At 40.3% G+C, this 25,619-nt stretch overlaps 3 protein-coding genes across 3 annotated transcripts in view; 2 read left to right on the forward strand and 1 right to left on the reverse strand.

Moving 5' to 3' along the window:
- Window positions 1-21: 21 nt before the first annotated feature.
- odf3b (outer dense fiber of sperm tails 3B) lies at window positions 22-9,196 on the forward strand. Its single transcript, XM_022201646.2, has 7 exons — window positions 22-1,739; window positions 6,390-6,504; window positions 6,593-6,796; window positions 6,872-6,973; window positions 7,068-7,189; window positions 7,272-7,412; window positions 7,490-9,196. The coding sequence occupies exons 1-7, from the start codon at window positions 1,737-1,739 to the stop codon at window positions 7,580-7,582; spliced, it is 780 nt and encodes a 259-aa protein (XP_022057338.1). The 5' UTR covers window positions 22-1,736; the 3' UTR covers window positions 7,583-9,196.
- Window positions 9,197-9,324: 128 nt separating this feature from the next.
- Window positions 9,325-14,412, forward strand: rabl2 (RAB, member of RAS oncogene family-like 2). The gene is made up of 8 exons (XM_022202241.2): window positions 9,325-10,192; window positions 10,287-10,316; window positions 11,564-11,643; window positions 11,734-11,813; window positions 12,010-12,121; window positions 12,434-12,531; window positions 12,739-12,822; window positions 13,763-14,412. The coding sequence occupies exons 1-8, from the start codon at window positions 10,086-10,088 to the stop codon at window positions 13,841-13,843; spliced, it is 672 nt and encodes a 223-aa protein (XP_022057933.1). The 5' UTR covers window positions 9,325-10,085; the 3' UTR covers window positions 13,844-14,412.
- Window positions 14,413-15,850: 1,438 nt separating this feature from the next.
- Window positions 15,851-25,619, reverse strand: part of shank3a (SH3 and multiple ankyrin repeat domains 3a) — a 159,899-nt gene continuing 150,130 nt past the window's right edge. The window contains 1 exon segment of the mRNA XM_051951413.1: window positions 15,851-21,041. Coding sequence (XP_051807373.1) covers window positions 20,477-21,041 — 565 coding nt within the window. The 3' untranslated portion in view covers window positions 15,851-20,476.

Below are 25,619 nucleotides of genomic sequence, written 5' to 3' on the forward strand. Positions count from 1 at the left end.
CTGGATATCACTAAAATGTCAACTAAGAAACGGTCCCCGTTTAAAAACAACTACCTTCTAATTAGCTAAACAATAATAAAATGAGCTTATTCAAAAATTGTTTTGTGTTCTTTTTATTGAGTTGAGATAATCATGATAGATATTTATTTTTTGGCAATATGTCAAATTTTACATGGCAAATAAGAAATTGTATCATTGTTAACTAAGCTCCCCATTACAAAAACACCTCTCAAGGAGGTGTTTTGATTGCAGATCACATGACCTGCTCCACATGATGTCATTTCCTCCTGGAGAACAGACTGGCCAGACTCCAAGGCTTTCTGAATTATTTAATATAAAGTAGTGTGTGAGTCAAGTGTCAACAGGTTTACTACAATATTTTTAGGGGGAAAAAAATCTATTTTACTCACTTGTATTTATAATATTTAGAAGAATCTTTCTGTAAAAATGCCATGTGGTGTTTGGTTGTAGGCGGCCATGTTGATTTCAGGCCTGAAAACAACAAAAAGGTCAACTATGATACAAAAAGTCCCACTATTATATATTGATCCAGCTGATTCTGAATTCCATTTAGCTGCTTCAGTTGAAGGATCCTGGTGCATGTTGATGCGCTGCCACAATGTCAGGATAACTGGGACTATTAAACAGAGCATAGCCAGTGATAATGTTTTTAGTATCTGTTGTTTTCAATTTCTGCTGTGAAAAATTCTGAGGATTTTTACTCCCTCGTGGAGCCTCGGGCAAGATTTGGCTTCTGGAGTCTCACTCCACATCCCTTTGTTACTTACTTATCACAAACATACACTAGCTGTCTTTACGTTGTTGAGACATAGCAAATAAACTGCCAACTGTGAGCTTTCTGTCCTATCTCAGTCTACGTGAAGCCAGTGTACTTCGATTATAACTGCTTTCTCTGGCACTAAAATATTTTTTTGTGAGGTTTTTGCCCAGACTTTTACACACTACCACTGCTCACAGAGGGCAATTAAAAGAGTGTGCCAATCCCTTAAAAATAAGAATAAGATGATTTCTAGCTGAAATGAGGTTTTGGGGCTATATAGTTTATTTTTTATTAGTTTTAAACATGCACTGCATTTATGAATAGTTGTTACAAATATAATGGTTACAGTTAATTCAGATGATACATCCCTTAGACCCCAATCCCTTTTTAGTTGAGAAGCTGGGAGTTTAAATTAAAAAAAGAAAAGAAAAGAAGACCAACAACAACACTGAAAAGTCATGTGGGTGCACTGAGTAGAGCAGGGAACCTTTGGCCTAATTTTTCTGTGCCGTGGGCCAGTCCTGGATGGCATCCTGGATCTTTTGTTAAACTGTAATGAAATAACTGAATGGAAACAAAGCTCTAGAGTTAGACCTTCACAGTGACACTATTAGAAGTTCACTGTGCTACATTTTGTATTATTATAGCAGGTTGAGTCCAAACACCGTGTCCACAGTTTGACCCCCTGGCTGGTTACAGTATTTCATACCCAATAAATCATTTACAGCATCTGCATAATGCATTTTATGTATTCACATTTTAGGAGTTCCTGCACAGTTCACACACAAATTCATACACTACATATTGTGTGTGCCTGTCAAAGAGTCATCTCTATGGCAACGTTGTCATAGCAAAGCTGACAAATCTAAACAATCTGTGTTTGGGTTCAGTCCACATGCTGAGTTCCACGGATAAAGTCTGACACGGACACTCACCTCAAGATCGGAGCTTTAATATGGTAAAATCATTTGGTTTTTTTATTTTATGTCAGCAACTGAACTAAACTGAGAGCAGCCAGAGTTGGAATGTCGCCTGGTGATTACAGTTTACTTTGGGTGTAAGATACATATGTTTAGTGACTGTGTAGCAACAGTTTAACTTTACTGACAATACACAGTGATACACAAGGCCTCTACTGTAGCATGTAGTACTAAAAATACATTTTAGAAGATAACCACTGTGAAACTGTAACTCATTAACATGACATGCACATGTTTTCACAAACTGAACATTTTTCACCAAAGTCTGTTCATTTTAAATGAAACTTTCTAGTAATGTGCCTTCAGCTGTATGTGATCTACTATTTTTAAGATATCTAATACTATGGTTGTCTGGCAATGCTGTTGTTCAGGGTGATATTACATTCCTTTGACTAAGGACAGTGGTGGGATGTAACACATTTCCTGAAGTACATGTGCTTAGGTACAAGTTTTAGGTATTTGTTACTTTACTTGAGTATTTACATTTTTTTTTTATTTTATCCTCCTGCATCACTACATTTCAGAATAAATCTACATTTTACATTTGTCTTACAGCTTTAGTTACTCCTAATGTTACATTTTTTCCATACTTTTCCTGCCGAGTAAAAACCAAAGTTGACTTTTTAGAGATGCCCGCTTTTTACAGGGCAGATACAAACATACAGTGGGTACGGAAAGTATTCAGACCCCTTGAAATGTTTCACTCTCTGTGTCATTGCAGCCATTTGCCAAAATCAAAAAAGTTCATTTTATTTCTCATTAATGTACACTCAGCACCCCATCTTGACAGAAAAAAACAGAAATGTAGAAATTTTTGCAAATTTATTAAAAAAGAAAAACTGAAATATCGCATGGTCAGAAGTATTCAGACCCTGTGTTCAGTATTGAGTAGAAGCACCCTTTTCAGCGAGTACAGCCATGAGTCTTCTTGGAAATGACGCAACAAGTTTTTCACACCTGGATTTGGGGATCCTCTGCCATTCTTCCTTGCAGATCCTCTCCAGTTCTGTCAGGTTGGATGGTGAACGTTGGTGGACAGCCATTTTGAGGTCTCTCCAGAGATGCTCAATTGGGTTTAGGTCAGGGCTCTGGCTGGGCCAGTCAAGAACGGTCAAAGAGTTGTTCTGAAGCCACTCCTTTGTTATTTTAGCTGTGTGCTTAGGGTCACTGTCCTGTTGAAAGGTGAACCTTCAGCCCAGTCTGAGGTCCTGAGCACTCTGGAAGAGGTTTTCCTCCAGGATATCTCTGTACTTGGCCGCATTCATCCTTCCTTCAATTGCAACCAGTCGTCCTGTCCCTGCAGCTGAAAAACACCCCCACAACATGATGCTCCCACCACCATGTTTCACTGTAGGGATTGTGTTGGGCAGGTGATGAGCAGTGCCTGCTTTCCTCCACACATACCGCTTAGAATTAACACCAAAAAGTTCAATCTTGGTCTCATCAGACCAGAGAATCTTATTTCTCATAGTCTGGGAGTCCTTCATGTGTTTTTTCAAACTCTATGCTTTCATGTGTCTTGCACTGAGGAGAGGCTTCCGTCAGGCCACTCTGCCATAAAGCCCCGACTGGTGGAGGGCTGCAGTGATAGTTGACTTTGTGGAACTTTCTCCTATCTCCCGACTGCATCTCTGGAGCTCAGCCACAGTGATCTTTGGGCTCTTCTTTACCTCTCTCACCAAGGCTCTTCTCCCACCATTGCTCAGTTTGGCTGGACGGCCAGGTCTAGGAAGAGTTGTGGTCATCCCAAACTTCTTCCATTTGAGGATTATGGAGGCCACTGTGCTCTGAGGAACCTTGAGTGCTGCAGAAATTCTTTTGTAACCTTGGCCAGATCTGTGCCTTGCCACAATTCTGTCTCTGAGCTCCTTGGGCAGTTCCTTCCACCTCATGATTCTCATTTGCTCTGACATGCACTGTGAGCTGTAAGGTCTTATATAGACAGGTGTGTGCCTTTCCTAATCAAGTCCAATCAGTTTAATTAAACACAGCTGGACTCCAATAAAGAAGCAGAACCATCTCGAGGAGGATCAGAAGAAATGGACAGCATGTGAGTTAAATATGAATGTCGCCGCAAAGGGTCTGAATACTTATGACCATGTGATATTTCAGTTATTCTTTTTTAATAAATTTGCAAAAAATTCTACATTTCTGTTTTTTTCTGTCAAGATGGGGTGCTGAGTGTACATTAATGAGAAATAAAATGAACCTTTTTGATTTTGGCAAATGGCTGCAATGACACAGAGAGTGAAAAATTTCAAGGGGTCTGAATACTTTCCGTACCCACTGTACAACAATCTTAAAGAATGTGCAGTGACAAGAAGAGAAATCCTATTCTATCTCAAAGAATATAATGCATTGCTGTGGATTTAAAAACCACAAGAACATACAGTATAAGACAGAAAACCTTTAAAATCTACTGCAGAGCTGGACTGTTCCTTTAAACACATAGCTGGGTTGATTATGTTGGATCATAATTCTGGGTTATTTGAGGTAACGTAAACACATTTTTGGGTTTCCTTGTTGGTTCAATGTGGTTGTTAGGAGTTCATTCACAGCTGAACAGATGTTTGGGTTTCTCTGACCCAGTTACTGGCTCATTCATTTCCCAGCTCATCCTTCATTGAACCTTGTAGATCCTCCTCTTTTGGGCAGAGGTCTGGACAACTCACAGTGTGTGGATTTTATGGAGGTTAATACAAAGATATATATTTTATATATCCTGTATTTAGGATAAGCTTTGGCAACAGTGCAATCTTTCATTAACTTTACTGAAAAATAAAACGTTTGATCACGGTGGTGATGGGAGGGTTGATGATTTTCCCTCTGTGACAACCAATCTTTTTAGATTTTAGTCTTTTTTTTAAAGAAAAAAAGATATATGGCCACCTGAACCCTTTGACCAACAGGATTAAGTTTTGTCTTAACATTATGCTAGTTAGCTACATTAGTTAGCTACTGTTACACGCTGGTACATGCAGGTGATTTAATTAATCTTTTAAAGAACAAAACAAACAAAAAATCAGTTTAGCACAGCAAAACCCAGCAGCAAACAGAAGTGAGATAAAGCAACTGTAAGATGTGAATGTGAACTGTGCTTAGTGAAACATACTGTTCTGTAATGTTACGTTACAGTAGTATAATCATATCCAGCCTCAGAATAACTTATTAGAAGTAGTAGAATTAAATGTAAAAACAGGAAGGCAATGAGACACCAAGTAATAACTCTTCAATATAGTTATTTTCCCTCACTAAGTTGGGTCAAATGAGCAACTCAGCCGTCTGGGTTAAATGCTTAAACCAAAGACTTGAGTCAAAAAGTAGACAGTGACCCAGAGGTGGGGTGAAGGTTGGGTTGTTATTTAACAAGAATAGTGTAAAAGGCAACATACACTTTAAAGCAGCTGTAATATTAAACTGAAGCATCATATATAATGACTAAACACCGACAGGGACCATTTTACTTTAACTTTTGACTTGGGTAATGGCACGTTGTTTTCCTCATTGGTAGCTTCATATGCCCCATTTCCACTTCCCTGGACTATTTTCAGCTTTGAGAGGTCATGTAGTTCTTTGAAATCTGAGATTACAGTGTCGAATTTCTTAAAATAAATGTTCCTTATTTCACTGAATGCTTTACATTATAGAAGGAAATGTATGACTGTGTCAGCCTTTCTCTGTTTCTTTTGTTGAAAAGCGTTCCAGGTCAGTATCACTGCAAACAAGTAACAGACCAGCTGGCCAACTGCAGGTTACGGTGCCAGTGTCAGATTCTGACTTACCAAGTGGTGGAAAAACAGGTTTTCTATGACAAATTGTGAAAAAATCCAATATGGTAGACTGCTTTCTCCAGAAGCACTTTTTTTTTTAAATGAGTGTGAGTGAGTCATCTGAAGGTCAGTAAATAGGCAATAGTCACCTTCTTCCCAGTCTATTCATCAAACATCAGTAAATCACTGTTTGACAAACCCTAACCACAAACATTTCTTAGGGTTCTGTGCTGACTTGCTAATTAGCTAGCTAGCAAAATGTGGGAAAAAAACAAACAAGATGCTAAGAAAGTCAGTGTTACTGACTAGGCTGAGGCGCTATCCCATAGTTATCCTCCTGGTATTATTGCCAAGTGAGAATTATAAATATTTCAAGCATGAGCCAGACCTGTTTATATTTCTAATAGGAGTTAATTACTTAGAAGATAGAAACATCATTAAATATCAAATGTGCCATGATGGTTTTATAGGCGATTTTTTTTAACCAGACACTTGAGTTACTTTGCAAAGCAGCAGTCATAAGAGAATCTATCTGGACTTTAAAGTATGTGCTAGTGACCGATCAACAGTTGGTCAGCACAATCAGGAACAATACAGGCAGCTACAGGCACATAGGATAAGCAGTGACAGCCATAATTCTTGTAATCACCTGCCAAGGATTTTTTGAATGCACCTGACCTTTTCCAAACAGCTTCCATGGACGATTTCAAAGGTGGTTTCAGAGTAACAAACCCTCTGGTGCATGGCGTTAATGTTTTTTTTTTCTGTCACAGCCTACCTAAAGATGAGTGCTTATGTAACCTTTTCGAATTTGTGCGTCTCTTATTACTTAAAGGTCATGTATGTCTTTTTCTTAAGGTAACAACAAGTCAGGAACCTTGGGTTGGGACCTGGAGGCCCCACAAGCCCAGAGGACCTATAGCTGCACTCTACAGTAGCCCTGGGCCAAAGTATGCACTGCCGGGACTCACAGGTATAGCTAAAATTGGTCATTTTTCAGCACCAGCACCATAACAATTATTTCTATAGTGCTAAATACTGTGGTTTGTTCCTTGATAAAGGCAGTGCTACACACGACCCTACTCATTACAAAGCACCGATGTTCAGCTTTGGGATACGTCCAAAGGGGTCCGCTACTAACTGCTCCCCTGGACCAAGTTATCTAATCCCTTCCAACATCACCAGGCAGGGCACAGAGGGAACTCCTGCGTTTTCACTCCGCAGCCGCCCAAAGGAACCAGAATTGTCCAAAGCTCCTGGACCAGGTCAGCAAAACCTCAAACATGAAAATGAAATACTGCTGATCTAAGACACAGTTTACCTTCTGTTTGCTGTTTTAGGACACTACTCCCCAGAGCGTTCAGGGAAGTCGATCTTTTCCTCGGCTCCAGCTTATTCTCTATCTGGGAGAAGCAAAGAATTCTACAATAAACAAACACCAGGTAACAAACCCATTCTCTGTCAGCTTTATACATGCTGTGAATTACAAAATTTCACTGCACACATTATGTAAATTTTATCTTTATCCTATTGCAGGTCCAGCCACCTACAATCTGCCCCCAATACTGGGGCACAAATCTGGGACCACATCTTCAGCTCCTTCCTACTCACTCTATGGCCGCAGCAAAACTGGAAGCTTCCATGAAGACCTGAAGAAGGTGCATAGAAATAATCACTAAAAACATTCAGCAGCCACACGTCCTGATTCATTGTTGCTCTCGATTTATTTTCCCTCTCTAGACTCCTGGACCTGCTTCCTACAAAGTCGTGGACCCCTCTATTTACAGCCAGAAACCTCCCGGGTACAGCATGACAGGCCGCAACTTTGTTCCTGGTGAAGGCTCAAAGAAACCAGGACCTGGAGCACACTATCCTGAGAAAGTAAGAAATCTCAGTATGTCTTATTTGATTACAGAGGTCTCAGATACTAGCATTAACTAACATTGTTTTCTTCCTAGGTAACTATCACAAGAACAAAAGCTCCAAGCTTCTCCTTTGGAGTGCATCATTCGCAATACATCACTCCCCTTATTGTAAATGTAGATAACTGATGTCTTGTGGGGTTTCTTCTTTCAAGTGGAAATTCCCACAGCACTTCTGAAAAAGCAAAAAATTTATATCTCACAAGATTAATGAGGTCTTTTGTTATTGCCACAATTACAGTATATGCCAGATTGTAATGGCACTTGATTCTTTGTAGTATTTCAAGTAAATTACACTTTTTCCCCCCAATAAAACAAATCAGTAATGAGCATTGGACATTTATGTTAAAATCTAAATTTTTCAGACCAGCTTTATTTCCAGTCTGGCTGTTTGTTGTGGGTTTTAAAAATAGAATATTAAATATGGGAATGAGGTATTTCACATGATCAATGGATAATCAGAAGCCAAAAGCTTGTGGAGCTGGCAAATATACCACACTGACACACCTTAGCTGCATTGAACACACAATGTCCCGACACTGAGCCGAGATGGAACCATTCTACTCATCGTTTCCTGATTATTTTCAAGTAAAGATTCAATACCAGCACCAGAGGACGAGCCCCTCAAAACATCTCAAAAGTTTTGTAAGATTGCATTGCAGCCTCTTAATGGAGTGAAAAAGTAAAAGCAATTAAAGCTGCAAGCAGCGTTGGATGGGTTCTCACATCCTTGCTGGTCGGCGAGTCCATGCATGTCCACTAGGTGGCGTTTAGACCGAGAGTGCATGTCCAACATGTGAACGTGATGGGGGTGGGCTCTGATCACACATGTAAAATTTCAGGCAGATTGGAGCATGTACAGGCTAGTCCAGGGGTCGGCAACCTTTAACACTCAAAGAGCCATTTCGACCCGTTTCTCACAGAAAACACTGGGAGCCGCAAAATCTTTTGGCATTTAAAATGAAGACAACACTGCATATATCGCTTTTTTACCTCTATGCCCTTGTTAATCAGTCATGATTAATTAATTACAAAGCCTCAAATTAGATAGATTCATTTTTTAATTGTGTCCTACTGCTAATATTTATCTTACTTAGTTAATGTCATTTTTGCTCCTGGACCTCATATGTTACGTAATGTTAGCTGGAAATCAATATTTTGCGAATGTCTATTTAACTTGTAAAATCTATTTATCTATTTATCTTAAGCTAATAACTTTTCTCTGGTAAGTCGCTGCCCTATTTTCCAAGAAGATACTCCTCTGACTCTCTGACCTGCTGCCTGGATGCTGGACATGACATCCAGCTGTGCTCTCGCCAGTAACATCATATTAACCTGACATATCAAAGAGTAGACACGGAGTAAGACAATTATCCGTAGCTTACCTTAGTACTCACGAGTACCCGACACAATGCAGGACTCTGCTGTGAAGGTGGAGACGTGCGGCAGTGGTGTATTTGTGACAATAAGAAAAAGAAAGAAATTTGAAGGAGCAACGGCTAGGAATGGTGGCCCGCCGCTGCTGAATGAATGTAGAGCAAACACTGGGATCTGAAGATCAGCAGGACTCCAAATGAATACCCGCAGGCCGGTGAGTGTCGGAGATTGACGACTGGGACGCATATTTTGACAGACAAAATATTAAGACGTTTTATTTTGATGTTACAAGATCACCATAATCTTCAAATTTAGAATTAAATTTAAAAAAATCAACAATCTAAAATAAAAGAAATTTTAATTAAATTGCCTGCTGATTATTTATTTTCCAAAGTTACAGGGAGCCACAACAGAGGGCTCCGGAGTCACGGGTTGCCGACCCCTGGGCTCAATGACGTATATATTGCTCTATATATACGTCATTGCCTGGGCTAGTCATAGAGTTTTCCTATCCATCCACCAGGTGGCGCTGCGACCGAGAGTGTATTTTGGCCTATGGATGTGATCAGGATTGGTCTCTGATCACACATGTAAAGTTTCAAGCAGATCGGGACCGTCGGTGCCTAATTAATGCAGTAAATGCATAAATTGGGGCATAAAATTGGGCAGTCGTGGAGCATTTTAGACAGGCACCTGTAACGACAGCAAGATACAAAACGAAGGGGTCCTGCAGGCGTCCCCGTTGCATAGAAACGAAAATCGTCGGTGATGTCGTGCGTCTACAAACTTAGACTCTTTTTTTTAAACATGTACAGTGAAGACAACCGTTTAGCTTTACCTTGTGTCATTGAGGAGAAATATCCACACGACAGACAAAGATATTAAATCGAGGTTAACGATGAAACTGACGCTCATTTCGTTAGCGGCTCGAACATCCTGGTAACTCACAGCCGTCGCTCCTTCGGTTGTTTGGTGTGAACTGCGAAAGTGATGGCACAGTAACCCACGGGAGACTTTAGAAAGACAAACGTAATCTGTAACCGTCTCCAAAGTGTCGTCGTTTTTCGGTGAGCTCCGGTTTTGTTGACGAACCGGTGAAATTAGCGACTTAAACCCGAACCAGGCGATGTTGAAAGCAGCTAACCGATGGCGAGCTAGCTAACACTGCGTCCAATGCAGCCGTCCTACAGGAGCTTAACCGGGTGTATTTCGGGTGTTTCTAAAAGCTGTTACTATCAGGGAGAAGGTCGAGGAAATGGCTGGCGACGTTAGCAGTATCCCTGAACTGGACCAAAGAAAATACGATGCGGATGAACAAGTGAAGATCATCTGTTTAGGAGACAGTGCAGTCGGTAAATCTAAGTGAGTATTATCTGCTTGTGTTTTTGTGGTATTTTATTTTAGTTTTTCTCAGATCATCTGTTGGGCTAACAGACTGTTTCTGCTTCTCTTATAGGCTGATGGAGAGGTTTTTAATGGACGAGTAGTATCCTTCTGCTGATATTTGAAACGAAATGAGCTCTTTCTCTGTTATTTTTTCGAGTATTTATTAAACACTGTTTTACAATAATGCCAGTTTGTCTCTTCCAAAGCAGAATCTTGTAGTCTTAGAGTAGCATACAGATGATTTTAGTCTTAAGATGCTTTTGGGAAACAAGAGCCAAACATTAAAAGCATTAATATTCACCCCCAAAACAAATGATCAAACAAATCAGAACACTGCAAAAACAGTTTAACAATTATCATGTCATAATCTCACAGCATATTTACTTGTGTAAAAACAAGATGACACCCAGAAACATCATATGTATACATAAGAAATTATTTGTGGCATTACAATAAATTTGCAAATGTGATCTAACAGTCTTTTTAGACAACATAGCATTTCTTAAAAAAGTCAGTTACAGGTTATTAATGTTATTTTACATTACAGTCTATTTTGTAATTTCATTAATGTTTTTTTATGTATTAAAGTATTTGTTAAATATGTAAAATAAAAAGGGAAAAAGCCATAAATTAACATTTTTTTGACAGTGAATTCATATAGAATGTGTTTATTTATGGAGTTGACCAAAGTGCTGCACATCTTATAAGACAGGCAACCACAAAATATCTATAAAAAACAACAAAAATAAAGCAAAACAGTTTAACAACAAAATATAAACTGTAAGCCAAGACAAAATGGGATGGCAATTTGCATGATCAAATATTAAAATAAAAATAAACTACTAACATATTGAGAAAACTAAGACCAACCATCTTGAGATTATTAATGAAAGTGTCGACAGTGAACTAACATTTAATTGGAAAGGGCAAGGCTTTTCAGATGTCAGCGCAAAGACACAGTCTCCCATAACCCCAAATATTGCTTGTGGAGAAGTTAAAGAAGCTGTTCTAAGGATCTAAGAAGCCTAGAGGTAGTGGTCGGGACAGATATGCGCTGAAATATGCCCAAAATACTTGTTTATAAACAAGTATAAGAACCTTAGAAGCAATTCTGTGTTTAACAAATAGCCAGTGCCAGTTTTACAGCAGCATCAGCTGCAGATGAGGCCGTGAGGTGTGGAGAGTTGCAGTAATCTAGCCTAGAGGAGATTAATGCAGTGGTTAGTCTTCATGTCATTCAAACTGAGGATGGATTACAATGTGGCAATAGTCTGCAGTTGAAAGTAGCACCATTTCACCACAGAGTTGATCCGCTTCAGGATTTAAGATCCTTAACTCTTCCTTCAGTCGTCCCCAACAGTTATCAACCTATGCGCTGACTCTCTACAAACACACAGCCACTGTAGGAAACAAGACAGTAGCGGTCGGTGTGTATTGTGCTTTCGTTCTATTTGATAATCATTAGGTTCAGACTTCATGTTGCTTCGACAGGAAGAGTTCATGTTTTTGTTCCACAGATTTCTGGGACACTGCTGGTCAGGAGAGGTTTCAGAACATGCATCCCTCATACTACCACAAAGCTCACGCATGCATCATGGTAAGAACTGGCAGCCTTTAAGTATTTATTAACCTAACTTTTCACTTCCTGCAGGGAAGCTAAATATGAACATTGACAGACTGTAAATAGTACTCAGAAAAGTAATTACTACGTGGCTTTAACTGCACACATTGAACTGGATAGTTGCCACTCTGTCAGAAAAAAATCTAAACTCTTGTTTAAATCTTTGTTTTAGGTTTTTGATGTCCAAAGGAAGATCACATATAAGAACTTAGCCAACTGGTATAAGGAGCTGAGAGAGTACAGGCCGGAGATACCCTGTTGTGTTGTTGCCAACAAAATCGACGGTGAGTCTTGCTGTGAAACTCTGAACAGTAGTTAATATTCAGTTTTTCAAATGCCCACATTTTTAGATATATAGATAGATTAAACCTTTATTAAACCCGCAGCGGGGAGATTTACAGTGTAACAGCAGCAAATAGAAAAACAGTTTGAATAAAAAGAGCAGCACACAGTGCATAGATATAGATGCTTTTTCTCCTTCTAGAAGAAAAATACAAATTTATGTTTATGTTGTATAGTTTTTTATTCATTGCTTTGCTGGTAAAGTTGACTTTGGGTTTACAGATGCTAATGTGTTTGGTTTTTCACATCTGCAGCTGACTTGAAGGTGACACAGAGAAGCTTTAACTTTGGGAAGAAGCAAGGGCTCCCATTTTACTTTGTGTCAGCGGCCGACGGAACGAATGTAGTTAAGGTTTGAATACGTCGTTTTTCTCTTGGAGTACTAATAACAATGGTGACTCCCTAAGTTTACTTTCTAGTGCATTTCATGCTCATTAGTTCACAGTAAATTAACAGCATTAGGATACAACTGTATTCCTTTTATAAGCCAACGTGTCAGATTTTTTTAGCCTTTGCTCCGATGTATTGTACAACCCTCACACTGGAACTCTCACATCAGATGTTCAGAGAGATGATCAAGAGAGCCGTGGACTACAAACAAAACCCCAGCGACTTCATGGATGAAGTAATGCAAGAATTGGAGGTACCGAATACACCGTCTGATCACTGCTGTTCTCATCTTTTAAGCATGACGGCAATAGTCCTGATTCTGGATTATGGCGACATCATTTATGAAATAGCCCCAAGTCCCTTGCTCAAACAACTAACACTCCGCTGTCTGCTTTGCCACTAACACACCCTTCCACACTCACCACTGCGATCTCTAGGAATTGGTGAGGTGACCCTAGCTTCATACCCGGTGGCTTCACCACTGGTTTCACCTCCCTACCTCTCTTCCCTTCTTCACCTCCCCCATAATTCATATCGTAGTAGGTCTAGCAGCAGCAGCTAATGACGGGAACACCTTACAAAACACCCTCAAACTTTCAACTTTGACTCCACTCACCGCCTTCAAGCTTGAACTCCAACACATTTAGTTGACTGTTGCTCCTGCCGATCATTTCAGACTTTACTTATATAAACACACTTTCTACACCTCATGCACATTTTTTTCACTCACATACATAAGTTCCCATACTTCTTACTTGTTTACTTTTGTTCTTTATGCTTATATGTCTGTTTGTGTCTGTAGTTTGCATGTGTATTTGTTCCTGCTGGCTCTTCTTGGCCGGGTCATGTTTGCAAAAGAGAACTGGTTCTCAAACATTTTTACCTGGAAAAATAAAGATCAAATAAAACATTATCTGCAAAGAATGAAAAACAGTTTTTTGTTCTCTACTCGCTCTCAGAAATCCCATAATTGGTTAATCATCTGCTATTGTTGTTTTCTTAATAGATATTTTCAGATGCATACTCAAAAATGACATAATTTGAACCATAAATGTTCACTCCAGAACCAATTACTGGACTGAATGTGGAAAAGTCTTTTTCTAATCCACTCTTTGTTGCTGTTTTTAGCTGTAAAAGCATTTTTGACCATAAACGTGTTCAAACGGACGCTCTCTGCCTCACTCTGCTTACAGAACTTTGACCTGGAGAAGAAAGAAGATAATTCAGACGCAGATGAGGACGGATTGAAAGTAGAGAGTCCAGAGTTGGATTGAAAGATTTCTGCAGAGCATCCATCCCTCATGCCCTGCTTCTCTGTGAAAGACAACATCAGCAGACACACTTATCCTTATGTAATTTTGGTTGTCTGCCTTTTAAATGATCAGATTGTATCTCTACTACTGGACGGCAGACAGCCAGGATTTAAATGACTGCCCTCCATCTGTCCAGCAATGCCAGCAGGGAAATAAGCCTGATGGAATAATTAGGATTTGTGTTGTTTACCAGGTTTATTTAGCTGCTGTTTTAGCATCGTCATTCATACCCTGAACAACATCTACTATTATAATAGTAGAAAATGAATGTTTGTTTAAGTGTGGAAGAAAAACAAAGTACTTTGTATCATGTAATAACAATGTGAATTGATGAACTGTAACTCACACGGAGCAGAGAGAACGTGTGATTATAAACTTTATTTGCTGCTGTTCTCGATGTTTGTGTGCAGTGTTGTGTGCAGTGCCAGCGGGGGGCTGCATCTGTCGGCTGCTTTGGTTGCATTAATTTCATGATGTAAATTGTTTTTTAGCGCCCTATAAATGAAAACGTAATGTACCATGGAACCAAACTGCTGTCGTGTCTCTTTTCTACTTGCTGTGAAGCAGCAGTAGGGCACCAAGAAGTCAACGGAACATGAGCTGCCACTTATATACATTCATGGAGAAAAAAATATTAGTCCATCCTTGTTTTCTTCAATTTCTTGTTCATTTTAATGCCCGGGAGAACGAAAGGTACATTTGCTAGGACAAATATGATAACATAAGTAGCTCAAAGAGTTTTTAGAATTTTAGAGCTGATATCATTTTCTATGGTTTTCTTCATAACCAAAATCACTGAAGTTTTTCCATTTTTGTCCTGCCAAAAACAGCTTTTAGGATTCCATGTTTTCTGTCTGTTTTAGTCCCATGATCCACACAGGAGTTAGTGCTGATCCATAACCACTGTTTCTGATGACTGCAGCCATGCATCTTGGCATGTTCTCCATCAGGTTCTGACATTGTTCTGCTGTCACAGCAGTCCATTCCTGTTGCAGAAATTCTAACTACTTTGTTTTTGGACTTCTGGTTCTCCATTTTGCGTTTGATGATTTTCCACAGGTTTTCAGTTGGATTTAGTTCTGGTGATTGAGTAGCCAAGGCATGGTTCCAATGTTCTGGTTCTCCATCCAGGCTTTAACTTGTCTTGTTGGAAAATCCAGTCATTGGAGGCCGGAGAGAGTTTTCCAGCTGATGGAAGAAGACTGTTTTCCAGAGCAGCCCCAAACATGACCTGGCTCATTTGTTCTGTTCCACCCAGACTGAAACTACCCCAGATGCTCACTGATCCACCCCCATGTTTTACTGTAGGGGCAGACGGTCTGGTTTGGAGCTTCTCCAGGCTTCCTCCTAACCAGTAAGTTGGCTGGAGTGGACATCAGCTGAAAACTGGATTCATCCCTGAAGAGAACCTTAGTCCAATCATCAACAGTCCAGTCCTTGTGATCCCAGCAAAGAGTAACCGGGCTTTCCTCGGCTTGAATGTCAGCAGAAAACCTCTCTAGGCCTTTGCATGTGCAGTGCTGCTGATGACATGAAATGTCCTCTTACGTACCCTGGGAATACAATGAAGCTTCAGCATGTCAAATAGGACATAAAGTATTAGTATCAGCTGCATTTTCATCATGTTCATTGTATTCTTCAGGTAATGCACCATCAGTGGTACCAGGCATTGAAACAAACAAGAAATTGAAGAAAACAAGGGTGGTCTAATCATTTCTTTCATGACTGTATGAGTAAATCTATTACACTTGTGTGAAGGTTTCAGTCCAGACATTTCCTTCCAGCTGGATGTGGTTGTCTGTACAGAAACAGTCCACTATGAAAAGACCTTTAATAATGTATATATAATAATTTTGCTGTACGCACAAATTGTGTATTTCTATTTTTGTGTGCTATTTACAAGGAATAAACCACACCGGAACATTTCTGCTAATGAGACACTAAAGCAGGAGCAAGAATATGAGACACTTCATGTTTTAATTATAAATTTATTACATAATATAACAAACATATATCTCTGTGGTGGAGATATCCTGGGCAACATCTCAGATCTTGCCTCAACCTTTACTGTCGCCCTTGCTCTGTTTGCATGAGGAATACTAGGTAGCTTCTGGTTTCGCTTGTGTTTTAACTTGGGCTCTCGTGGATTGAAGTGTAGGGGGATTCTGTAGTACCCTAAGTGTCCGGAGGGGAGAGAAGTCACAGATGAGTCGCCTGGTCGTTTGGATGTCGAGAAGGGGAAGTTCACCCGTGAGACAAGGCTGAGGCGTTGCAGTGATACATCCACCGTTCTAAACTTCACAGTGCAAACAAGGAGAAAACCAACAATGAAAGAAAAAACCCCTTGGATGATAAGATCACTGGTTCCAGTGGCTCACCGGACGCCAGTGGGTTTTTAAAAAGGTCACACTGCTCCCCCTACGCTATGTAGATTGTGCTTTGTTGATTAGAAAATAAGACAAAGATAACCCTTCACTTAACTTATTTGACCTAATGATGTGTATGTCTGTTACACATTGCTCAGTTTGCATCTGTATTGGTAGTAAACTTGCACAACAATCCAAGCAGCGTTGATTCTTCTAGCCAGGCCAGCCTGCGTCAGACTGTACACGTTCGCCTCTCGAGTGTTTCGTCTCTTATTTTTATTTATATGGGAACAGTAGCCTTCAGCACAGTAAAATCAAGCAATTGTGTTACGTCAAAATTTAAATAGAAATGTTAATGCAAGTAGATATACACAGACTATATATATGTGTGTATGTATGTGTGTGTGTGTATGAATATATGTGTGTATACATATATATATATATATATATATATACACACACACACACACACACACACACACACACACACATATATATATAGTCTGCTTCTTCACAAAATAACAAAAATGACTGTACTTCCACCTGCAGGAAAATACAGAAAGATCTAACAAATGTCTGTTGTTCTCAAGATTTCCAGGAGATGGCACCATATTATCATATTATCTAACAGCTCAAGAATGCTGTAACTAAGATAGTCCTAAAGCAAAGACAAATATACAGTTAAAAGTTAAGTTACTTTTTGGCACATTTTTCCTTTGTGTTGTTTGTTCCTCACTGGATCACCTCATATAGCATATCCACAACTCAGAAACTGAAGGTCTGAAAAAGGAAAAAGGAGTGCTGCCAGACAGAGTGGAGGGTAAGGAGCGCAAATGCCATCTGGGAATGGGCGTACAAAACAGTGACACTGCATAAGGTGGACCTACGCAGTTACAAGGTGAGTTGTCTTGCAATATAAAATGTGACAGTGTTGTTCATTTTATTTTATTTTTTTTTACCAATATCTCTCCCTCTCTGCTCGTCTCTGGGGCAGAGCAGTCCACTTTCTGAAGACGTCACTCAGTACAAAACAACAATGCAGAACGATGATGTTCAATCTAGAAATGGATGTGTGCATTTTTTTCCTGTCTGTGTGTGCATGTTTGGTGAGTTTGTGTGTTTGTGAGACACAGCCACTGCCGGGTATCTCTGATGGTAATACAGTAAGGCTATAGTGGACTAAACTCCAAAGATGTAAACCCCAACCATTAACCACACACTCTCTCACTGTCACATGCATTCTCATCGTCTCAAACCCCAACAGATGCACAAAAAAATGGAAAGCATTTGCACGCGTACACACACACACGCAGCACACGGTGAAGAGGAACGACCGCACAGAGAGGTTCAGGGAATCCAGATGCACGCATGCGCTTGGACGATGGGTGGCTTTTATGTTAGCACCTTGTCACCTTGTTTTGTGCAAATCATCCCCTAGTTCATAGTTCAGAGTTCAAAAGTTCAAGAGTTCATAGAAAGAATAAAATCTGCTCACCTTTTCCACAGGTGGTTAACTATGCATATATGCCAAACATTCATATATAGATCTATATACTTTTTGTTTTTCAAAAATTTATATGAAATCTATCATATATACATTGCTTGTGACTTTTTTTAAAAAAAGCAAATATTTGTAGTTTGTTCTTTTTTTTTTTTTACAAGTGTAACTGTTTAGAATGAACAGGATATTTTTTAATTTTTTTCTGTCACTCTAAAATTCAAATGAGTGAAAGATTTTAAGTATCATGTTCCACACGCTACAAAATCTACCCACAGTGTCCGAGGGTAACGATTCGACGACGACGACAAAATTAAAAAGAACAGTAAAAACTAAAGAAAACAAAAAGAAGAAGGAGGTCCAAATGAGTCTGAGGACATAACACTGGAGTCAAAAGTAAAATGATCAGTGAGGTCACAGTGAGGCAGTGAGTGCTATTCCTACAACCCAGATACAACGAAATGTTCACCACCCGCTTTTACAAACCAGCTAGCAAAAAAAATGAAAAAAAACGATGCACACAACTTTTCGCCAAGTAAAACTGTCTTGGCATACTGACTGGATGCTGCTGATGTACAGAGGTTTTTAGTGTTAATACAGTTTCCTGGCATTCTGTCAGAGAAAAGCTATGCTAAAATGCTTTTTTTGTTGTTGTTGCTTGAATAAAACTCACTGTTTCTCACTGCCAGCAGAAGCTACTCATGAGTACAATTGCAGATTTGTATTGTTAAAAGAAAATTCAGTTTTTCTTTTTTTGCTTTCTTTTACAACCTGGGTCTTATTTTTAGTGTTCTGGCTGCCACCGTTTATATGATAAGACAATGGTAGAGATAGAAGGTAGCAGCGACGGTGCGAGACACTGCCAGGTTGTAAAATACTGAATTTTCTTTAAGACCTTACAGAGGCTTCCCCATCCCCACAGCCTGAGGAACTACAGACATTTCCTGCAGTGGCATTTCAGAAGGGCACACACATCTAGCTCAATTAAGCTTGCATGGCGAGTTTGTCTTAGTTGCACTCCAGGTAAAGGATTCTAAAGTAAACAATGATTTGCTTTATTTGTGCAGTTTAAACGTCATTTGTCCCACACTTTGAACTTAAAAAAATCAGTTAATGATGCTCTCCTCTCCACTGGGGATTAAAAAAACATCCCAATGTTTCCTTTACGATACCAGACCTCGTGCAGCCTGGTCTGAGAAGCATCTTCAGGGGTTACAGGGATGGAAATTTATACTAGCTGTCTAACATTTTTCAGACTGGTGGTGGTGTTGAATTGTCCTCAAATGCAAGAATTTAAATAGATTGTATTGAAAGAGCCAACAACCTCTTCACGCTAGTGCCCCAAACTTCCATCCCTGAGTGATAAACAGGCATAAGATCAAGAGCCCCTTTCTAAGCAATCAGCCGGCTCAGCGGGCGGCTCTCACAGTTATTGTGGGGTAATTCGGAGACAGATCCATGGCAGCGAGATGTGTAGCTGAAGCGGTAGGGATGGGTGTCAACTGGGGTCTCAGCCTCACATTACGGGATGCCCTTTTAGTATGAAGGAAGACCGTAAGAAAATAAACACAGACAACAAACTCTGTCCAAAAACATGATGCAACTCGTCATGCTACGGTTCAAGAAAGGGTGACCATAAGGAAGGTTGTATACCTATGACAAAAATTTCATTTTTGTATCTATATACTTTTTTCTTTCAAATATATATATATATTTATATATGTATGTATATAATTGGTAGAAATGAGTAAACTATTGGTGGAATAGATTTAAAGATTTCTCTCTGCCTTCTATACTAAAAACCAAAAACAGGCGCAGATTAATTTATTACATATCCTCTTTGCAACATTGTCTTTTCTTCTGAAAGCTATATTTAGATACATATATATTATATTATATAATACCTATATATAATATTCCCTTTGGAAAACCAAAAAATTGATTATGAAAAAAGCCACGAGTGTTGGTTAAACATTCTCCAAATATAATAGATAGCACAGTCTGGGTACCAAGGCAGAGGGGTTTTCTCCCGTGGTTTACTTTGTGGAGCTCCGCCTCTGGGCTCTAAAAGTCTTCGGTTTTTAAAAACAACAGCAGGTATACAGAAGACACACCTGTTCAGAGCTGTGTCAGCACTAAGTCCATAGCACTGTGTTCATCATTGTTGATCTCTGTATAAATATTGTGAAAGGCAACTGAGCTTTTCTGTTTGGAACAAAAATCAGTCCTCCTCCTCCTTTACTCAAACTGCAAAAAGGCTTTTCAGAGGCCTAATAGACGGGGGGATAGAGGTAGCGAGGAGAGGAGGGAGTCGTGAGAGAGAACGCGTGGGTGTTACTAAGGAAACAACTGAACCTTTCACAAATCAAATGTTTTAATTGGAGCTCATGCGAATCTCCTCGGCGAAAAAAAGACCAGATATCATTTTGAGGTCTGATCTAATTGGCTGCAGCCAAGGAGGTGGGCAGACGCTAAGGGCCGAGTAGAGGGGGACGAATGTATTCACTCCTCCTCTTCAGTGCAGTGCCAAGTGCAGGGTGTTAATGCAGAGTGGGAACGGAAAATGCCGTTAAGGAACCACAGGTAAACATTTGTGATACCGAACACAAAAAAAGCAGCCGGAGTAAAAGAGGAGCGGTCCACATTGTTTTCTCTCCTATTCATCAGCTCTGGATCTCACTGGTTCTGTCTTCGTCTCTCTCCATCTGTTGCTGTGTCTCAGGGCAGGGGTCAGCTCTCCAGCAGCTGCTTTAGTGCTCGCTCAATGTTCATGCGGTGTCCGACTCGCGTCACTCCCAGCTCTGCAAAGTCATCCTTGGTTAGAGCCGGGAGGTGGGAGCCTTCGATCTCGTGTTCCTGAAACCCTGCTCTGTGCTCCCCCAGATTGATGCTCTCCAGCCAGTCTCCAACATCGTACTTGTTCCAAAGGTGGAGGGGTTTTTGGTGGAAGGGCCGGAGGGCTAAAAGTGGTGACCCCAACCCGGGGGAGTGGGAAGGAGACGGGGAACGAGAGCGGGAACGGGCGCTGGAGCTCCTCATTACAAAGCGGACCTCTTTAGGCTCCTGGGGTAGGCTGAGGCTCGAGGATTTGAGGATGGTTTGAGGGGGTGTAGTCGGTGAGGTCGGTAGGCCGAAGCTTGAGAATCGTCCGAGAGGGTCGCCCCGATCAGGTGAGCCTGAACCTGGGCTGGGGGCGCGTCGGGTGACAGGGTAACGGCTGCCAGGGCGGATGGTGTACGTGGTTCCATAACTTCTCTGAGAAATGGTGTGGAGCTCGCCTAAGCTGCTGAAAAGTCTGGTGGAGACAGAGACGGAGAGGTTTTAGGAACACTAACAAAGCAAAAGAAGGGGAACAAAGTGATCATAAAGTAGAAGAAAGAGACCAAGCTTTGGGTTATGTGTATTAACTGACAGTTATTTTAAGGGTTTAAGTTAGTGTAGGATAGAAGTTAATGGCTGTTAGAGATCACACTAGTCTCAAAGCAGCAAGCTGCAATCACTGGTGGTCACATTCAAAATTTCAGATTTTATTTAGAGTTTTGAATAAAAATCTACTCATCTAATGCACTCTGTCCAGCAGACAATAGCAAAGTTCTTTCCTCTGTAATGAATTTAATTAAAGGTTGCTTCCTTTGAAGTCATACTTCACTTAAATGATTACTGTGAGCCACAAACACAGGAGCTTTAGAAACAGATTCACAGCATCAAACACATTCATCCTGTTTTACATCAAAACGGCACATTTTAAATGTGACAAGTTTAGGAGAAACACACACACACTCACCTACATTTAGACAAAGAAGGCAGATCAAAAGTAGAATAGCGTATTTCAGCTTTGTGTTGGACTACAGTTACAACTCATTCAAGAACAAAATCATTCAGTAAATGTGCCTTTGTGTGACCCAGAATTATAGTTTTGTAAAGAAAACAGATGACGTATTTCCTGTCCTTAAAATGCTGTGAAAGGGCCACGTGGGGACGCACAAAGCTGTGTGTTTGGCCAAAGCTTAGCTTCATTTAATCCAATGAATGTTTATTTACCTTGGAAGAGCAGCTAACACTTAATTCAGTGCAGAGCATCTACTATTTAGGGAATAGAAGTGTCCAACCAACCCAGTCTTACCATCTGTTGTATGAAGAGGAAGGATTGTACTAGCATGAACTAGCAATCATTCTTTAGTAGCAGAAATCTGCAGTTATTCTCACATGTTCTACAAACGCTGCTTTAGCTACCTTTTTTTTATACATCTGACCCTCTTTTGAGAAATATTTGAAGCATAAATTTGTGAAGAATCTACTGATCTAATGGAGGGAAGATGGTCAGGAAGAAGGATGGACTAGAGATTAGGGTTAACATGAGAGGTTTGTCCATCTTGGCGCAAGCAGGGAGAAGCAGAAAAAAGAGACCTAAATGTGATAAAGAGTTGCAGCAGTGGTGTCTGTTTTATTCATGCATGTTAGCATGTCTAAGTAAAAAAAGATTTGACATGGGTGAGATTCGGACTACAGAGTGCGATGGAACAAAGGTAGCTAGGCAGCACACAGGCTGGAAAAATGATCAGACTACAGGGAGCCGACGGATATGGGATGAGCTCCATGCGCACTTACACAGTCGTCCTGCCCTCCTGGGCGCACAGTCAGTTCTAGACCAATCAGATCAGAGCAGCAGGGCGGAGCATGCAAGGTGAGCAGAGAGAGAGCAATGGGAGAGAATGTTAGCATCACTCCATGAGACGCAGCCTGCCAACCAGACTTATAGTCTGCCTCAGCCGCCTCTGCTGTCTGTGACATGCTTGGTGTGTGCATGTGGCCGCGTGCACGCTCCTAGATGCTGATGTGTGCATTTGTGTGCTTGTGTTGGCATGTCAAAGACAGCAGAGCAGGTTTCAGCACTGGATGGTCTGACCAGTGGGCCACATGAGAGAGAAATGAGCACACTATTCACATATCAACCACTGCACAAAGAAAAACAAAGAACAAAAGAAACAAATAAAAGGAAGGCACATGTCTCTTGACTTTTAAAGTTGATGTGGACCTAAAAGAAGTTCAATTCTTGCACATACATTTCTATATGTACTCTGAAAGATATTCATTTACAGTTTTATGTGCTGCACTGTACATAGGGGATGCATATCTGTATGCTAAGTCATTTCCAGAAACAAATTGTCCTATACTCTGCTCTGTTTTAGCGCAGTTTAAGAAACCTACAGTGTCCAATAAGCAAGACAGTCAGGGACCATGGCCATCCTCAACACAAACACTGAAAAACAAAACAAAGTTATGCAATTTACATGAACAACGAACAGAAAACCAAAGACCACAAATGAAATTAAAGTTTCTAAACCACCCAAAGCTATGATACACAGCATGTGAACGAGGTGGATACGGGAGAGACAAAATACGGCAGTGTGGTTTTTGAAGGGGTTATAAATGGAGCACACAGTGGATGGGGTAAGTGATGGAGGTACATTAGAATTCAGAGTGCTGGGAAGCCAATGCTATGTGTGAAAATGCTCCAGTAGGTGAGGGGGGAAATGCAGATGCAGAGTGAGAGAGAGAGAGAAATAATGGTGTGCATGATCATCTTCGTCACATTCAATGGCAATCAACTGTCAGGATGGAGGTGGTGGGAATGTCTTTGATTGCATAACCTCAGAAAAGGGTGAGCCCAATTCGAACTGGGTGTTACATGATATGCTGTATTTGATATCATGGTCGCCTTTTCCATCCACGGATGTTGCCGTGGCACAGATCGATGACTGATGGCTGAATTTGGCCCAATGTCAAATGGAGAATTCATATTTCATCTGTGTTCATCAAAGCAATGCATTGTCTTACACAGCTGAGATAACTGAGCTTTTCAACCCAAACTCATGTGCTAGCATATTACTGTTACTCATAATAATACAACACTGATGAAAGTATGGAGCACAAAACACATTCATCAGGTGTTTGCAACAGGAGGACTTGCAGTTTCAGATCTGTTTTTTTTTTATTTAAAGAAACCCTCATGCACTAAATACATGACTTTCCTACATTCTGCCTTTGAGATGTCCCGAAATCAGCAAGTAAAAGTAGCAGCAAACTTCCGCAGACATCAGACTACACAGCACCAGTGCTACCATGAAATGGAATTAACTCACATCCCTATGCTAATTAGTTCTACAGAGACTTTTCACTATTTCTCTGAGATGGCAGAGTAATTGATTTCATTGACAAGAAGATGGAAACACAAAAGCGTGACACACAAGTTTCGGTTGCGTGGAGATGAGCAGCTCCTCCTACCGATGTCAATATAATGAGAGGACTGCGAAAGAGTCTATTATGACATCTTCTCAATCTAAGATTGTCTCTTCATATCTTTCAGCTCCTCTTAATCAGCAGTGAAGTATGGTGGAAGCAAATTCTTCCATCCTCGTTATTCACATAAACAGAGATTAGGATGACAGAAGAAGAAAAGAGAGGAGGAGCAAGGCTATAAAAGTCGAACTCAACTGCATCTGAAGAGGGATTACAAACTCCTGAGCTCTTTGTAAGGCTGATGAATCACCTAATGATTGTAATACATTTAATTTAACATCAATTACTGTCAATGTCATGCTGAAGTAAAACTTCAGTGGACAACCAAGAAAGATGACAAACATGAGACGTTAACTTTCAACCTGCCAAGCCTTAAAAACAGAAACAGGCTGAGGGAGGTTGTCGTACATCTAAGCCAAACCCTGAGGAGATTAAAAGAGAAGATTCCACCTCTTATTTGACAGTTATTCCACGAGACACTTAGGGTAGGACTTTGGTAATCTCGCCATTAACAAGGCTGTTAATGCCAAGTCCATGTGAGGATGGTTATAGCATGACACACCATTAGAGTGCATAATACATCCCTAAATCTTTGAGGTTATCACTGATTACTTTAGCATGGGGGATGCTGATAAGAAGGAAACTGTAGTTTCTGATCTTATCAAATTCATATCAGTGATGACTGCAAAGAACTGTGGATATGAGGATGTATATGTATTATCGGAGCAAGGACTTTGGGAAACGCTCAAGGAAATGCTAGAAGGGAAGCTGCTAGCGGGGTTATAGGTTAGAACCCAGGAGTGAGAGTGTGCAAGAGATGAGGACAGGCCGTCAGGAAGTACATGCCTCCAAGCCCTGTTACCTTGTTTGCACCAACAGATAATCCACTACACACACATGCACACACTTGCACAAACACAAATTGCATAACACAAACTTCTTGACTACTACTGTCTACAGGAGGCCAAGGAGTACAGCTGTAACTATGGAAACAAGGGGCAGCTTAGACCTGAGTCCAGAGTCAACAACTGTAGTTCTCATGTATCTCTAAAATCAATACTTTCCTCAAAACTCAATATATTATCTTCTTTATTAAATCAGTCTTATTTTGAAAGATTCTGCAAACTGCAGTGAAGGAATCAGAAGATGCAAACAAGGTAACAAATAATACTTAAAGTAAAATACATGGAACAAAATGTATAGAAGGGTTGTTCTCTTTCAATGGGCTTAGTTGATAAGCTTGTTATGAAAAATATATTTAAAAAAGCTTTGGTTTACCCTAGGGTCTATAACCTTAAGGTTTACTCTCTTCGGTGTCCTCACATCTGCAGAAAAAAGGATTTCATTGCACTTTCAGGTATGGTGTGAAAAAAGAAACCCACAGATAACAGACAAAAACACCACTGTGCTTCAGATGCTTCAGATAACCCTGAAATACTCTGAAGTCTCGTTTCTATGCCTCATACGCATTCTTCCTAATGATATTGAAACAAACTATAAGGCCCACAGACAGGTAGAGCACATATGAACTGTGCTGTTACACTATTATTGCCATGGATACTAATGGAGACAA

Source organism: Acanthochromis polyacanthus, chromosome 8, assembly GCF_021347895.1.
Source record: "Acanthochromis polyacanthus isolate Apoly-LR-REF ecotype Palm Island chromosome 8, KAUST_Apoly_ChrSc, whole genome shotgun sequence".
NCBI classification, from domain to species: Eukaryota; Metazoa; Chordata; class Actinopteri; family Pomacentridae; genus Acanthochromis; species Acanthochromis polyacanthus.